Source organism: Caloenas nicobarica, chromosome 1, assembly GCF_036013445.1.
Source record: "Caloenas nicobarica isolate bCalNic1 chromosome 1, bCalNic1.hap1, whole genome shotgun sequence".
Lineage (NCBI taxonomy): Eukaryota > Metazoa > Chordata > Aves > Columbiformes > Columbidae > Caloenas > Caloenas nicobarica.
In genome coordinates this window covers 208,220,882-208,237,160 of record NC_088245.1, presented here as the reverse complement: position 1 = coordinate 208,237,160, position 16,279 = coordinate 208,220,882, and the positions used below count along the sequence as shown (strand labels likewise).

The 16,279-nt window shown below is 37.6% G+C and overlaps 1 protein-coding gene across 5 annotated transcripts in view; it reads left to right on the top strand.

The window, feature by feature from the left end:
* The window catches only part of DLG2 (discs large MAGUK scaffold protein 2), a 770,443-nt gene that overhangs the window by 480,019 nt on the left and 274,145 nt on the right, over positions 1-16,279 (top strand). For all 5 annotated transcript variants that reach the window (XM_065626935.1, XM_065626939.1, XM_065626938.1 and 2 more), the window contains 2 exons: positions 6,960-7,104; positions 9,818-9,959. In XM_065626935.1, coding sequence (XP_065483007.1) covers positions 6,960-7,104; positions 9,818-9,959 — 287 coding nt within the window. The remainder of the gene's footprint in view (positions 1-6,959; positions 7,105-9,817; positions 9,960-16,279) is intronic.

The following is a 16,279-nucleotide window of genomic DNA, read 5'->3' as shown; positions in this document are numbered from 1 at the left end:
GCAGGACCCGGCACTCGGCCTTGTTGAACCTCGTACAATTGGCCTCAGCCCAAATGTCTGGCTGTTCCAGATCCCTCTGAAGAGCTTGTCTATCACTTGCTCCACTTCATTATCTTTCCTGTGGCAGGGGACCAAAACCGAACACAGTATCTAGCTGCAGTTGGAGAACAATCCTTCCCTGGATCTCCTGTTTCTGCTCCTGCTCGTAAAGCCCAGGATGCTGTTGGTCTCTTTGCTGTCGGGACACACAACTGGCTCATACCCAGTTTGTTTTCCACTGGGAGCTCCAAGAGTTTTTCCACAGATCTGCTGCCAGGCTGTCAGTGCCCAGCCTGTGCTGTTGAAGGGGGTTAGTCTGTGCCAGGAGCAGGACTTATCGTTTCTCCCTGTTGAATATCCTAAAGTGCCTGTTGGCCTCTTCCTCCAGCCTGGCCAGAATGGCAGCCCTGACCTTGCGCATAGGGACTTGCCCCCACAGTGAAGTGTCATCTGCAAACTGGAGGAGAGCGCACTCCTCACCTCTTCCATTTCTTTGATAAGGATGATCAGGAAGAACTGAAAAATGCTGTAAGAGTTATTACTTCAGATAATAATTACTAGCTTTTATCCGATTTGATCGTCTCACTTTGGAAGAGTTTGTCTACAGAATGGATAAGGAGAAATCAGTATAAAGCTGTGTGGTTTTACTATAAACAACACTCATAGCTAGAAGCAAGGTATTCTTCAGGAAACACTTTAAAAACATTTGGCTTTGAAATAAAATTTGAGCTAATATTTACATCTTATAAGTATTAGCTCTTAAAAAATTTGTCTTCTGTGCCAAAATACCCTCGCATGTTTGGGCCATATCCATTAGCCTATTGCTTCTTGGCCCATCTAGTCAGAGAGATCAGATTTTTCTTGAGGTATTTATACTTGTAGGAAAAGCGACGTTACTTACATACCAACAGATTTAATTTGATTCTGTTTTCTTGCTGAAAACAGAAGGAAGAAACAGAAGTAACTTTCCTTTTCAGAAATTTAGGCTTGCTTCCTATCCAATTCTGTGCTGAAAAAAAAGCATATTATTGTTAGGTGATTTCATAGGGCTGCAGTGGGGTTGTGATTCCACTATTGTTCCCTACAGAATCCCCTACCAGTACCTGTTCCTTTCAGATTGTACATGGATGCAGGATCCTGTTTGTGTTAAAGTAATCAGAGCATATAATTTAAGATGCATATAGGTTAGTATTTGGTTCCGATCAGAGGTCCTCTTTTAAAGTTATTTTGGCTGACTTGTGGGATGATCTTTTAGAAAATAAATTGGATTTTTTTTTTTTTTAAATGAAACTGCAACAAAAAATGTGGTCCAAGAGCAAAATATGTATAGCATGAATGTCTTCTCATCCAGACCGTCTGTTGCTGTGAATTGCTCCTAGTGCACACGTTCTTCACTCGTGTAGCTGCATCCACAGATGCAACATTATGCTGCTACACCAGTTGATGGAGTACAGGCGTTACCCAGTTAGATGTAAAGGAAGAAAACAGTGTGAACAGGTAGTACCTGATCTGTAGGTTGTACTGGTTGAGTAGCACAAAGGAAACACACTAGAAAAAAAATAAAGTGTACTGAGGCAGAGACTGAACTAGTACTGACTTATCACAGAGGATTCAGTGGCTGCATCTTTTCTGACACAGCGTTGGGTTCTGAGCCAGATTTACACCATATTTGACCCTGGCCTTGTAAGGCTTCATCTAGCATTCAAACACAGATTTTCTAGGATTGGTCTTTAGATGGTACCCTAGCAATAAGCTTCCCAGTTTATTCCTGATGATAATCTCATCTCGTTGTTCCTTTACAATTGTATCATTCTCATGCCACTTCATTAATCCTAAAAAATTTTTTTTTTAACAAAATCATGTAAACTGTGATTGGAAGATGATGGTCCAATATAGTACAGTGTCACTTGCACTGTGTATGCACTACACTGCTCAAAGCCTTAAGCCCACAACTGAGTTTCTGTCTGTGAAGCACAATCTTGCATTTCCCTGTAAAGAGCTGTTCTGGTTTAGGACACTTAATCCGTAACTATTCATAGTCTAAGCAAGCTAATTTCAGAAGGATTAACAGACTGTGTCATCCAAAGATAGCCAGTTTCTTTCAACTCAGAGTTCAGCACTTGTACAACTAACTCAGGAATCCTCAGGTTTATAAATTGTTAGTTAATGCAAACAGTTTTAGATCTCTAGGACAAATGACTGGTCTTCAACTCAGAAAAACCTTTCACTTTTCACAGCTTTTTAAATCATAGTGAGCTTTAAAAAATGACATCAGCATTCTAGATTTACAGCTGGCAACTCACATGTGTTTACCGGCAAATGTTCGCTCAGAATTCACTCAGAAAAATCCACTTTCTGAATGAAAAGTAGAATATTGCACAAGAGTAAACATGACCACTGGCAAGGTAAAGGTCACCAGTTCTTCATTGACTGAATCAAATCTCTCTTAACCTAAATCAATAAAGGGAAGAAATGAATTATCTTTTTTTTTCCTAAAAAAAAAATATTAAATAAAACAGACTTCTTCCTCCAGAGCTCTTATTCTGTTATCAGCTTATGCTATTGTGAATGAAGTTATTCTTTAGAGCACTTATACAGTCATTTAGGGAATTTTAAGCTTTTCACTCTAGCTACTTCCCAGTGCTTTTGTTTTCCAGTATGAATCTAGGAAAAAATCCAAAAAAGATAATTCTTGCTTAGGTTTACACTTCATTACTCTGATTACGCTATTTAGGAAAAAAATCACCCCAGTGTTTTTATATTTCTTTGGCAGCATTTCTTACTTAATTCCCCCATCACTCAAATAGCTTCTTTGATTAGACTTGTATCTTTAATTTTTTCTCTATTGCTATATTATTTCTTGCTCTTATTCTTTTCCTGTAATATCAGTATGTTATTGTATCACATACTTTCTATTTAAAGAAACAGCTTTCTTAATTTTTTCTTTATTACTTCAGGTGCTGTTTGTATTTCTCAATTTTCTGTATGTGGAACTTCTCCCATTAGAAAAGCCTCACTTGCTCCATGCCTGGTTTCCTTCTGACTCCTGTCCTTTGGCACCTGTCACAGCATTTTGTGGCTCAAGCATCCGACTCTTCTAACTAAACTGACCACTCACATAAATCTGGTTTTTAGCATTTGCTTTAGGGTTTTTTTTCCCCCCTTAATTCGATGTTGCTTAAGTCAGCTGCTTAGAGCCAGAAAGTTGACATGCAGTACTTGTTCTACCCACTCAGCTCTGGTGTCAGCCCTTCTCCACAAAAGTTTCAGCATCTCAGAGGGTTGTGTGCTATTTACACTTGGATTTATTATTTTGTGTGCATCTCTCGTTCTTATCTCCTTTGGTACCATGCATTGACTGTGCCACAACCACTGAAAATACCAGATTTAGTACTCGAATTTCTGTAAAAAGAGGCACCTTCTGTGGTAACAAGAAAAAACTCATTGAACAGTCTCTCTTGGAGATTCTGAGAGATTCCTCTCCATAAATCTTACCATAAAAAACAACTGCAACATCATATTTCCTAATAATCACCATCTCTGGCATGATGTTTTGAAGAACAATATCCAGAGATTTCCTTGTGAAAATAATTACAGACTACAGACATCTTGCAATAATATCTAGAGAGATGAATAATATAATTCTTCAGTGTATTCAGGTTTTCATTTTTGTATATCAGAATACATACAGATGTCTTCATTTGTAATCATTGTTTTATCATCAAAAACAAGAAAATATAGTCATATATGCACATATCAATATTAATGGAAATTGCAGGTCCAAAGCAAGGACTACCTTCTGAAGGAAACTGGGAAATGCATAGTGTATTTTGTACACAGTAAATCTAAACTGATGCTGGTAATGACTAAGGAAGCATGTTTTATATCATTCTCAAAGAGCTCCCATTTAAAAGGGACCCCATGGCACCACTGAGAATCTTTGTCTCAATGAATGAACCAGTGTGGGTTTATATTTATTTATTTATTTGCTCTTGATGTACATTGAGTCTGTCTTTATTTCTTTGTCTACTGAAAACTGAGCAGTCCACAACAAAATTAAAAAGCAGCAAACTTTCTTTCCAGGAGTGTTCTCTCCAGAGATGAGAAACCTCTGATTTTCTGTATATTTGGGATGAGTTTGAATGGCAATTTTGGTGTATGTTGCTGGAATACTTTTTATAGCAGAAGTCTGTTTACTTTGAAGGTTTCTTTCTTCTCCTCAAATTTTCTTCCAGTGCCTTTTCTCTGAAGTTCTCCTTTGTAACTTGATTTCACTCATGCATTCAAGTTCTACCGAGTTCCAGCTCTACATATTTCATTTTTCATATTCTGCACACTTAGGCTTATACCTACTAGAAATGAGGAAAAAAAGTCATTGTACATAAACTTTGCAATGATCTCTAGGATCTCAAAGTGTCTGAAGATAAACATAATGCACAATTGCTCAGACATTAATTCTTAGTTTAGAATCATTTGGTCTTCAGTTCTTAACTTTAAGATTTGGACAACTTGTACAGGGCATTGGTAAAATACCTGTCCTGTAAAGTTATTGTTGGAGAGATAAGAAGTAGGACCTGTCATATCAAATATAATTTTTATATGTATTATACTATATTTTCTGTTTCTAAAATGGCTGTTTATCCTCTAACTGCACAACTGTGACATCCAAGTGTGTCGTGATGGAAGTACAACAGTCCCAACCACAATTTTTATCAGCTAGATTTTCAGGAAAAAACTTTGAAAAAATATTACAACTAATAATTTTGTGTCTTGATTGTTTTACACACTCCTAAAATGGCGAAAAGTCAAAATCCAGACAGTACAATGATATTTCATTTTGTGTCTTTTTTGGCTAAGAACATTTATTTACAGCAGCAGTATAGTGGGAAGTTATGCGAGATTTTCTTTACTTCAAAAAGCTTGTGGTTAGGATGAAACACAACAAGATGGGTACAATGTACAGACAGCGTGGGTAGGAGAAAAGGTAAAGGATAACTGTGCTGTAATATTTCCAAAACTGTGAATCTTCAGTATTTGACAGCTTTGAAATACATAAACAAGAAAGGCATAATTTCAGTCACTTCTTGCTGTCAGCCTAGTAATTTAAAAGACATTTCTTCATTAGAAGTGCATATATATGTTACTGCTGTTAGTAACAAAGAAAAACAGAGAAATTTATAGAAGATAGGGATCAGATTTTTATTTAAATAGGAGACCTGTCAAAATACAGCATTGAGTGTCATCAACTCTCTTCTGAGTGTTATGTTGTATCATTGCTCTTCATGTCAAATTGTCACAACATGCCTGTCATTGCATCTTTCAATTAACCTTAGAAACAAGTCTTAGAATTATACAAGGAACAAAGTTTAAATAGAATCCTTACGTTTAGCAATACTGTCCCATAGCAATCATTCTCTCTTGGTGCTGATAAAATGGTCTGGGTATGAAGAGTCCTCTGTTGATTGATAATAGCTGGATTTCTTTCCAGTTACCAAACCTTTGGGCAGTATCTTACTGTCATAGCCAGGTCTCTGATAATATACTGATACTAAATTCCCTAGAAAGTGTGTGGGTTTTTTCTGTGAATTACAGCTGTACTATTTTATACCATACTTGAGGAGCTACTTTTTCTTCCATTTTGCATAAGCTTTACAATGAATCCTTGCAATAACTGTAGAAGTTGGAGGATGGCACTTTACATCAAAAAAAAAAGTTTCATATACAACACTCACCTTGAAATGCTGGTCACTGGAACAGGCTCCCCAGGGAAGCGGTCACAGCACCAAGCCTGACAGGGTTCAAGGTGTGTCTGGACAACGCTCTTAGTCATATTGTTAATTTTAGGTAAATCTATGAGGAGCGGGGAGCTGGACTCGATGATCCTTTTGTGTCCCAACTCAGGATATTCTATGATTCTATCATTTCTATTGACTTACACCACATATCTGAAACCCGTATCTACACCTGTCTTTCTTTCCTCTATCCTATAATTTCTCTGTTCAGGATGTATGCTTTTTGGGGCTCGGGCCCTTCACTATTCTGTTTATAGGAGGAAAATCTATTATTGACATTTTATGGATATTGGGGATTTTTACTTGAATAAATTTTATACATCTCTACAATAAACTACTTCTGAAACTTTTCTATTGATTTTCTCTTTCTGAGAGTAAAGCAGAAACAGGCAAGGTTTATTGCCACCATTTCCTTCCCTATTTAATCTCTAGTCCTGTCCTCTTATCCTTGCTTTTGTTTTGTGTTTTACTTTTCTGATAAAGCACAGAACTAGTACTATATTCTCTTAATTTTTCAATGTCTCTTTCCTGTGCTACCAGAAAATCAAAACTTTCACAATGAAACTCCCTTTTCCCCCATCCAGAACTGCCCTTTTTTATTTCCTGTACCTCATAGGCAGCCCCTTATTCTATATGCCACTCTGTACCTCTTATTATTTCAATGGTAAATGTCATATCAGAGATGGAAAGACTGGGAGGTGTTAATTATTTCCGAGGTCCCAGCCATGCATGCTAGATGTGAATTTGGACAGTTTGTCTTGATGGGTCAAATAACATAGGTAGTTTCCGTAAATGATGCGGTGTTAAGCTATTAAATCATTATTTAATATAGATTTATGTTAATGATGCTGCTGGTAGCAGAATATCACAAAGGACTTATCTACTGAAATGACCAAGTGACACCTTAACCCACTGTGATTCTGTGATATTATCAATATTGCTATGTCAGTCTCTGAATATGCAGGTACTAAGAAAACCATATATTTTACCTTGCTGCAATACTGCATCTGTAATCCTCAGTGCTCTTTGTCTACAGCATTTTTCCCAATGTTGTGATAACTGCAAGGCTGTGTCATTTTCTGTGTCTATTTCTGCATCCCAACTCACCTGTCTGATTTCTCCCTTCAGGTAAATAATTACAGTTTAGAAGAAGTTACCCATGAAGAGGCAGTAGCAATACTGAAGAACACATCAGATGTAGTGTATCTGAAAGTTGGAAAGCCCACCACCATTTACATGACTGATCCTTATGGCCCACCAGATATTACTCATTGTAAGTGATTTTTGCAACTCATTTTGTAGGAGCTATCAGTTTGTCAGATGACTGTTTTATTCCTAGCTTGTATAAAGTAGCACATTAAAGTTTGTGAAACAGCTTGGAAGGCTGCAAAAATGAAATGTTCACTGCCACTTAAGCATGCTATACTCATGGAGTATTATAAACAATATCTCTGCTAAGGTATTTTTGCAACAAAGGTAAAAATGCAGCTCATGTACTGCTCTGCCGATTCCAATCAGGCATTGTCCAGGTGACCAGACTGAACTGTAACTCTTGTGATAACTATTAATATATTTTGAAATATGCTTAGATTTGCAGACTGGAGTCCTCTGTCCACTGAAAAAATGGAACAAGCAGCAAACCATCTTGTAGAAAGTTAGTGAAAAGCTGGAGAGAAATATATATGATATTTGAATAAAATATTTACTTGGAATGTAAAAATCACTGCTTTACCTACACAAATTTACCTATTTTCTGTGTCTATCCAATTCCTAAATGATTGTTCCACTTTGCTTTATTCTGTCTGTCCATTAATTTTATATATGTTTAGCCACTATTTTTTCACTGAGGACCAAGGCCGTATTTGTCCTTGCATTCAATATATACTCTGCTGTAGGAAAAGTTGTTGAAACAATGTAGTAAAGCTCAGTGCAGGATCTCATAGGAAAGGTAGATATTTAATTTTAAAACACACTGATTTCAATCTGGCTGTCATATCTACGCACTCAAAATCATCTCATGTCTAGCATTCAGGTAGAAAGGTGAGCATCCAGGTGCATCACCAGGACTCCCTGAGATGACCAAGTACAAGAGTGGGTGACTGTGGAGTCCTTATCGTGCACATATACCTTCTCCTGAGCTTGACAGCCTCCTAGCAGATCTGCTTTTTGCACCCTTATGGAGATGACAGCAATTAGGATCTTCTGTCTCTCCCATCTGTCCTACATATGCATGTTTTCAGGACTCTTCTTTCACCTCTTTCACCTCCTTGTCTGAGTGTCCTAGGCTCCAATCTAGTCTTTATCTCCTACCATCATCTCTTAATGGCGTAATATTTGTTTCAGTTTGGGTGTAGGCTGTCCTGATAAGTTACATGTAGTTATGTATTGATGACCTATCGATGAATCTAGGTGCTGGTTTAATTTTTGACAAGAGCTTCAGCAACTGAGCCATACCCATCTTGATCTCCTGCCAATAATCCTAGGGGCACTTAAGGCCAACCAAGGGCTGGGAAAGGCAGATTTTCCCAGTAAATGCTGGAGACTTAAATTTTTCTTCACTTTTGCATAGTGTTGCTACTGTGGACTGATGAAGTTGAGGGAAAAAGATAAATATCTATAATCCTCCCTATTCAAATTGCTCCATAAAAATAGAAGGGAAGATTTTGTAACATGCACATCAGGTGGTATACTCAGCCTCGCTGAGGATACCTATTTACTCAGCAAATGTTACAACAGATGGCAATCATGTTGTTCAGTAGCAGTCTGGTCTGGATCTTAGCAAAGCCCAAGAAGTAAAAATGCTAAATGTCCCTATCCAATCTCCTGCTTTATAATACTTTCCAACATAATAATTTGAGAGTTCTAAAACAGTGTGTTTTATTATGTCAGATTATAGATCAGCAGCATATGAGAAGACAGAAGTTATTCCAGCGGGACAGTAAAGGTTGAAAAGATTTGCAGAAGCTCATCCCAGGCTGTTGGTGCATACGGATTCATTTATCCTCAGGGAACCTTTCATTATACCTACACCTTCAGAGTATTTCAGAACGACTAACGGCATCTCCCTGTAGAGATATTTTGCTTTGAAATGTTCTGTGTCTCAGCATCTGAAAGAAAGACTGAAACTAGTACTAGAAAGTTTAGCTTTCTTCTTCTCATGAGAAAATTAATCATAGCTCATTGCAGAAGCGTGTATCATTGTTTTTCCTATCTATCATTTCGTTTTCTAATGACATTAACTAGAGGTTTGAGTACAAGTGTTATTACATCTCTTCCGTCATAAATATCCCCAGTAACTTCGGAAAAGCAAAAAGCAAGCAAAGAACAAAACCCACAGACCCAATATAGAATCAGACAGCATAGTACTGCAATATTCATTACTAATCATTAATATGTAAGAGGTTCGTATCCACTTTCTATTTTAAATATACAGATTTACTGTGATCTAAATACCATCTATGTTGGTACTGAAATTTCAATTATTTGGGAATTTTGGCACCTTTAGTAGATCATAGCTTTAAATCTTCACCATACATAATTCTTGCCATGCATAAAACTCCTGCTTTTATCCTGCATTGAGCTCTTACTATATTACTCCTATTGCTTTATGTTGGAGCCAAAAAGAGGAACATGTTTTTATTCTCATTCTCTTCTATACACATTTCTTTCTTCAAGTCAGTCGTTAATTGAAAAAAAATGTTTCCTGTCTCCCAAACTATTGTTTCTTATTCAGATTCCCTGTAAAGAGTCAATCCCTGTAAATGAGCCAACATTAGTAGTAGTAGTAGTAGTATGAACCTTTCAGGAAAACTTCAGCTGTTCATTCTTTCTTGTTACATTTTAAGGTCTCTCAGGCAAGGACTGTCTGTTTTGATGTTTTTTACAGCAATGAGGACATTCTTGGTACTCAACTAAAAATCGGTGCTCTTGTGACATCTAATAAAATATGAAAGTGTCTAACTAGAAATGCTTATTCTTACCATCAGCTTATTCTCCACCGATGGAAAATCATATACTCTCTTCCGGAAACAATGGCACTTTAGAGTACAAGGCATCCCTGGCCCCTATCTCACCAGGAAGATACTCACCCATTCCAAAGCACATGCTTGTGGAGGATGACTACACCAGGTCAGACACTTCTCTTTATTTGTTACTTTTCATGACAATTGCAAAGGAGGTAGGTAAAGCTCCTCAAATAGAATATGGCCTATAGTACTTTTCACTTTTATTCAAGGGAAGATGAGTGGAAACTGATACAGGTATGAAGACAACTAAGAGGAAGATCACACGTATGAATGCTGACGTGAGGTCTGTGTTGTCTGGGTGCAAGCCTGTACTAGTTCCTAAGCAACCCAGCTGGCACTACACAAAATTTTCTGCATCTTAACATAATGAGGAGCTCTCAGGGTCGGGGACTCGTCTGCCTCACTGCATGGATGGGTGGAGGGACTGCATGTGTATTTGTACCTGTCTGTGGCAGAACTCTCTGAAAGGTCCAGCTTGTTTAGTTTAGTGAAAGCAAGGCTGAAATAGGCTGTAATTTCTCTGTGTACACACCTTGAGAGATAAATGTCATGGAGAAAAAACACTATGGGAAAATTGAAAATTTAAAAAAAAAGAAGTACAAACTGGCTGAAAACATAGGAGGGAAACTGGATAAAGTTTCTTAACTATTAGAGCAATCATGAAACAGTCTTCTATGAGAGCACAGAGGTTAAAACAAAACTTTATGCAATGGCACTTGGTGCCTTTATAAAAGGGGTTCTTTGGTGTGATTATCAGCAAAAGACCCTGGAAATTGCTTCTAATCCTTTTGTTTGTTTCTTTCTTTTTAATAATCCCAAAAGAATTGTGACTACTATATGGAAATATGGTCACAGAATTGTATCTATGTGGTTGCTTTCCAGGTAGAAAAGACACAGAGGAAAATGTTGTTATGCCTTGTGTATGAACCACACTGAATGTCACTGATGAGACAGTGTGTATTTATCTTTTTGTTTGAAGAGCACTACCATTCACTTAGGAGATGATAGTTGTTAAGCTTGCAAAATGAGCTCTCGTTATAACGTCTAGCGCCACAGAAAATGAGAAATTATTTTCTTTTCTGTTCTTCAGTGTTTGTAAATTCATTGTGTTTAAAGCTAAGAGGGGTCTGCTCTGATCGTCTAATCTGACCTACTGAAAAGAATCTCACCCACTTACGTATTCATCAGCTTCATAACTTGCTAATTTGCATTTAATTTTTCTTGTTGCATATGATTACAATCTCAAGCTGCTTAACTTGTTGGATCAGACAGATTCAGAGTAACTAAATCATGATACAGCATTTAATCAGGACATAGATTAATGGAAACCACACCTTGGTTCCCTGTCTTGGCTAAAAGAATTTCTCCTTTGTTTTGATTGAGGGTGCAGAGCTGACTTCTTTCCTTGAACTTCTAAGACATTCAATTAGGATACATATTCTCCAAAGGATTCCAAGAAGTTACACATTTTAATTAATAGTTAAAACATTGATTTCATTAAATTGTGCATCAAGACTTTACCTGGGCCAGTACTGTCCTCAGAATTTCTAAAATGCCTATATATAGGAAAAATACCAATATAATATCTAGGTTACTATGATGTGGGGTTTGTGAATAGGCCTGTATTGCTGATATCTCTCCTTTTGTATTGAGATGTCAGCACCATTATTACTGAGAAAGAGTTGATAAAGTTTAAAAACAGAAAAAAATGTCACCTTAAAAGTAGATAATAGCTAAGGAGACCAAGAAGTCACAGAAAGTGAAGGAAGTAATCCTAAAAGAAGGAGAAAAACTGCCCTGAGAATTAACAGGCCATTTAAACTGTTAGAAGACATGTAAGGTAATGAAGAAGTATCCTTAGGCAGCCCTGTGTGTGCTTGTGTTCCATGTAGGTGATTTAAAATTTCTAATTACTTCTATAAATATATATATATATAGTCACAGAAGAGAAGGCAGTAACAGTCCCAGCGCATTGGCTTGGTACGTACCCAGTAGAAACCATACCTACTCAAAAACCATGCAGGATATATATTGAAATTAATTAGTATGTCTTTTTTTGATCTTTTTAGGAAGAAATATGTATTCCTATCCTTATACATTTAGTTTCTTTTTAAACAAGTTAATTTTGTTGGTTTCGCTCCTGACAATAAAACTAAATACTGACACAGTCCAGTTCTTGACTGAGGTATTCGTACCAACCTTCATTTTGTGTTATGTTGGGAAAAAAATAAATGCCCAGAGAAGCTGTGAATATTCTGTGAAATACTCCTGTGTTCTTCCTGTTGGGATTGCATCATTAGTGAGTTGTCTAATGAAGGGCTGATATCTGAAGTTTTCTGTGACGTTGGCACTATTGACAGGAGAGGCTCATTCCACAAGTGTGACCTTCTGTGGAATGTGCATGGCACGGGCAGAAATAAAGGTCTCAAGTAATAGGAGCAGACTCTGGATGCAACAGAGCAAACCAGATGAAAATCTCATGGTTCTAAACAAGCCTTTACCTTGACCTATTGAAAAGGAGGAAGCTATTAATCAACTTAATTATATTAGTAATAATAACTTATATGCTACACTGATATCCAGAGTACAAAAGCACAAAGGTAAAATAAAAGCAGTCGTAAGAAAAATGGCACTTCTTGCCATTGCATTTCCTCACTGGACATCCATCATTCAGCACTGCCTGAGAGACACCCAAACAAGAGCCGAAGTCCAGATTTTTCCTCTGACCACAATGACTAAGAAGCTCTGACCTTCAAAACCAAACCATTTGACCCTTGAGTAATGCTGCACCAATTTTCCTTTAAATGTCCAGGTAGCTAATTATTGCCTGTTGATTGAAATGGGACTATTGAAAATGCCAGACTCAATTCTCACAGCTATAAGCTGAGAATAGTGATTGCACTGTCTCTGTGCAATGCCATGGGATTTGCTGATGAGTCTGCTTTTAAAATAAGAAGATATTTGGAAAGTCTTTGTTGCTGATCAGTTTAGAAAGACTTTTGGGAAGCTGATTAGCATACTGATAATTCTAGTGAACCCCCGTAGATCCCTCGATTACAGCATTTATAATTAAGTTTCCTGATATGTTTTTTTATAATTAAGATGATGGCAAACTTCTCCAGTGGTATCCATTAAAACTAGCTGGTTCTTGCTATAATAGGTTTTCAGGGCTAATTTATGTGGTGGTCATACAGGAAATTTATTAGCCTTGAAGTCATAGCATGGCAACACTTCCAGCAGATTTTTATTTGTGCCAGCTACAAATATTTGGAACAGTAATTTCTCCACTGTAAGAGGATTTTGCAATTTTGTAGTTCTTTGTACGTGTGATTTGAGTGAGGCTGAAACAAGCTTTCTTTTAACTTACTTGCTATAATGAATCTGTTGGTAAAGTTTAAATGGTTGAACAGTCAACTTAATTTGTCCACTTTCTCTTGCCTTTTCTGTGTTTTTTTTTTTTGCTTCAGTTCTAAATTTTTCTGTATTAAAAAAAAATTTATATATTTTAGTCTGATATTAATTCTCCTTCTGAATAAAATCAATACAACTTTTACTTAATAAAACTTTGGGGAAAAATAACTTCGTCTATACACAAAGGACAGAAAAATAATAAATTGTCTTTTGTCACAAGTTTTAATGAAGTTAGTTGTTGTCTTTAAATTACTGAGCTTTTGTAAATTGTGTATGTCACTGGTCCAAAATTCTGTTAGTAGTGGGCATAATTTACTTTTTGTTTTGTTGGATTCATTTTGAATTTGCTTGTGATGGAAGGTTTGCCTTCTTGTATTTTTTTATAAAGATTGGCACCTTCTAAAATTTAAATAGCACAGCTTCAGGTTAGTAGAATGTGGGTTCCAAAGTGGATAAAAGCTACATAGCAAGTAACTGTCAATACAATCATCATCATTCTGCAAGCAAGTCCTTATTTGTTTCAGTTTCTAGCAAGATTAAAGTGTTGTGCAGGCAATGCAGGAGATTCCCTGATTGCACTGGTGGCAATTTCCTAATGCTGCTAGAAGGGAGAAACAAGAATCATTCTCTGCTTGACCAGCTGCTTACGAAAAGGGAAGAACTAGTGGCAAACATGGTGCTAAATAACAGCTGGGATCAGAGTGACCACAAGCTGGTTCAGTTCATGATTCAAAGGAAGTCTGAAAAGTCAGTCAGCAAGTTATGACTGTAGATTTCAGAAGAGCAGACTTCAGCCTTTTTGGAGAATTGCTAAGCAAAATCTCTTGGGATGCTGCCACTGAGACAGAAAGTCCATGAAAGATGGATGATTTCTAAATAAATCTTATTGAGAACTCAGGAATGAACCACCCTGTTGAGCAGGGAGGAGGGGGATTCAGCAGAAGTTCTTCTTGACTGAACAAAGAACTTTCTGATGACTTAAAGTGCAAGATGTAGACGAGCACTGCTTGACTGCTCAATGACAAAATCAGAAAGTTGATCAATTTGAGCGAAGACTTACAAGGGTCATAAAGGATAACAAAAAGTGATTCTGCAGGTGTGCTAGTTTCAAAAATGAAGGTAAAATTTGATTAAGGAAAAAACTGATGAATGGGGAAGACAATGTAATGACAGACAATATAAGAAAAGCTGACTTACTCAACATCATCTTTGCCGGGCATTTACAGGACCAGAAGGTAAATGGAACCATCAGCATAGATTTATCAAAAGTAAATCATGTTCTTGTCCAGCCTGGTTGTCTTTCCTGATGAAATGACTTGCTGCGTGGATGAGGGGAGAGCAGTGACTGCCTTGTACCAACCGGTGCCACGGCACAGGTGGTACCTCGAGCAGGAATGCCTCTTTGGTGGGTGAAAATTCAGCTGACTCCAAAGACATACCTGACCCACACCAGAACTCCCACAGCTGTGCATCTGGGGTTTGCTGTGGGGAACGTTGTGATTCCTCCTCTCCATGAGCTGCCCCGGGGAGTGGCTTCAAAGGTATTTCTCACACCTCTTCTGTGGGCAAGAGAAGCTGTAACACAGGGAGTACCCTTGAAACCTCCTCCAGCAGCCTCTCATCCAAACATGAGGAAGTGTTGGATAAACACATACAACTAATCAGTAGCTGGAAAGAAGATGCGATTTGTAAAGGTTTGGAAACCTTTTGGATAGCCTTTTGGGTATCTCCTAGATTATATGCTGTCACCTTCCTCGTCAGCCTTCTCCCATCATGGCTATGCTGATTTGCGTGCAGTGGCAGACTTTGATAAGGCTTTTGACAGTCTCCAACAACTATCTTGTTTGAAAGGTGAGGAAGAGTGGACTAAAATAAGCAACTGGGTTGGGAACTGACTGAACCAGTAGGCTCAAAGGGTAATGATCATCACTTGACATCTGTCAAGTGGTTAGTGACGAGCAGAGTAGCTCAAGATACCTCAGGTGCCAGTGAATAACTTCATTAATGGCCTAGATCATGACACAGAGTGCACCCTCAGCAAATTTGCAGAGGATAATAAATTGAGGGGGAGTGGTTAACATGACAAATGGCAGAGTTGTATTTCAGAGGGATCTAGATATACATGAGGACTGGGCCAGAAGAAACCTCACAAATTTTAGTAAGAAGAAGTATGCACCTCAGCTGGAACTTTTGTACAGGTCGTGAATCAAACATCTGAATTGCAGCTTTGTTGAAAATGACCTGGACATCACAGCGGATGCCAGGCTGAACATGGACCCAGGAGTGCCCTCTCGTTGCCAGTCAGGTAATCAGCATACTGGGCTATATTAGGAGAAGCATGGCCAGCAGAAAAAGATGAGTTATTTTCTGGAAGACTTTGACGAGTTCCTGTTCATTGACTTCAAGAGGGATGTGAAAAAAAACAGGAGGTGGTCCAACAGATTCTCAGAGTCCTAAATCACATGGAGACTGAAGGGATGTTGAGGGAAAGGGGGCTTTTTTAATATTGTGAAGAAGAGATTAAGGAGCAATCTAAGAGCACCTTATAAGTACAAAGTAGCAAAGATGATGAAACCAAACTCAGTAGAGAAGGACCAATGGGTGCAAACATTGCCTAAGGATGTTCTGATTTCAATTTGAGAAGAAAAAAAGAGACCGGGTGGGCGGAGTAGTGCTGGAGCAGGTTGCTTAGAAGGGTTGTGAAATATCTGCCTTCATATTTCCAGCAACAACAAAATTACGGTCTAAAAATCTTGTAGCTTTTAGTTGTTCATTCCTTCTGTCTTAATGAACAACATAGACAAAAGATCAACAAAAATAAAGAACTACCATCTTGAGTTTTTAATTCTTTTTTAACTTCAGAAAATGGTTACATCAAACTTCTGTTCTTTAGCTGATAAAAAATTCGCTTTCACGTTTAACTCTGGCTAGATATTAAAGATTCATAGATGAAAAAGCTGTCTGAGTTATCTGTTTTGCTGTGAAAAGCATGTTTGATTTTTTTATACATGC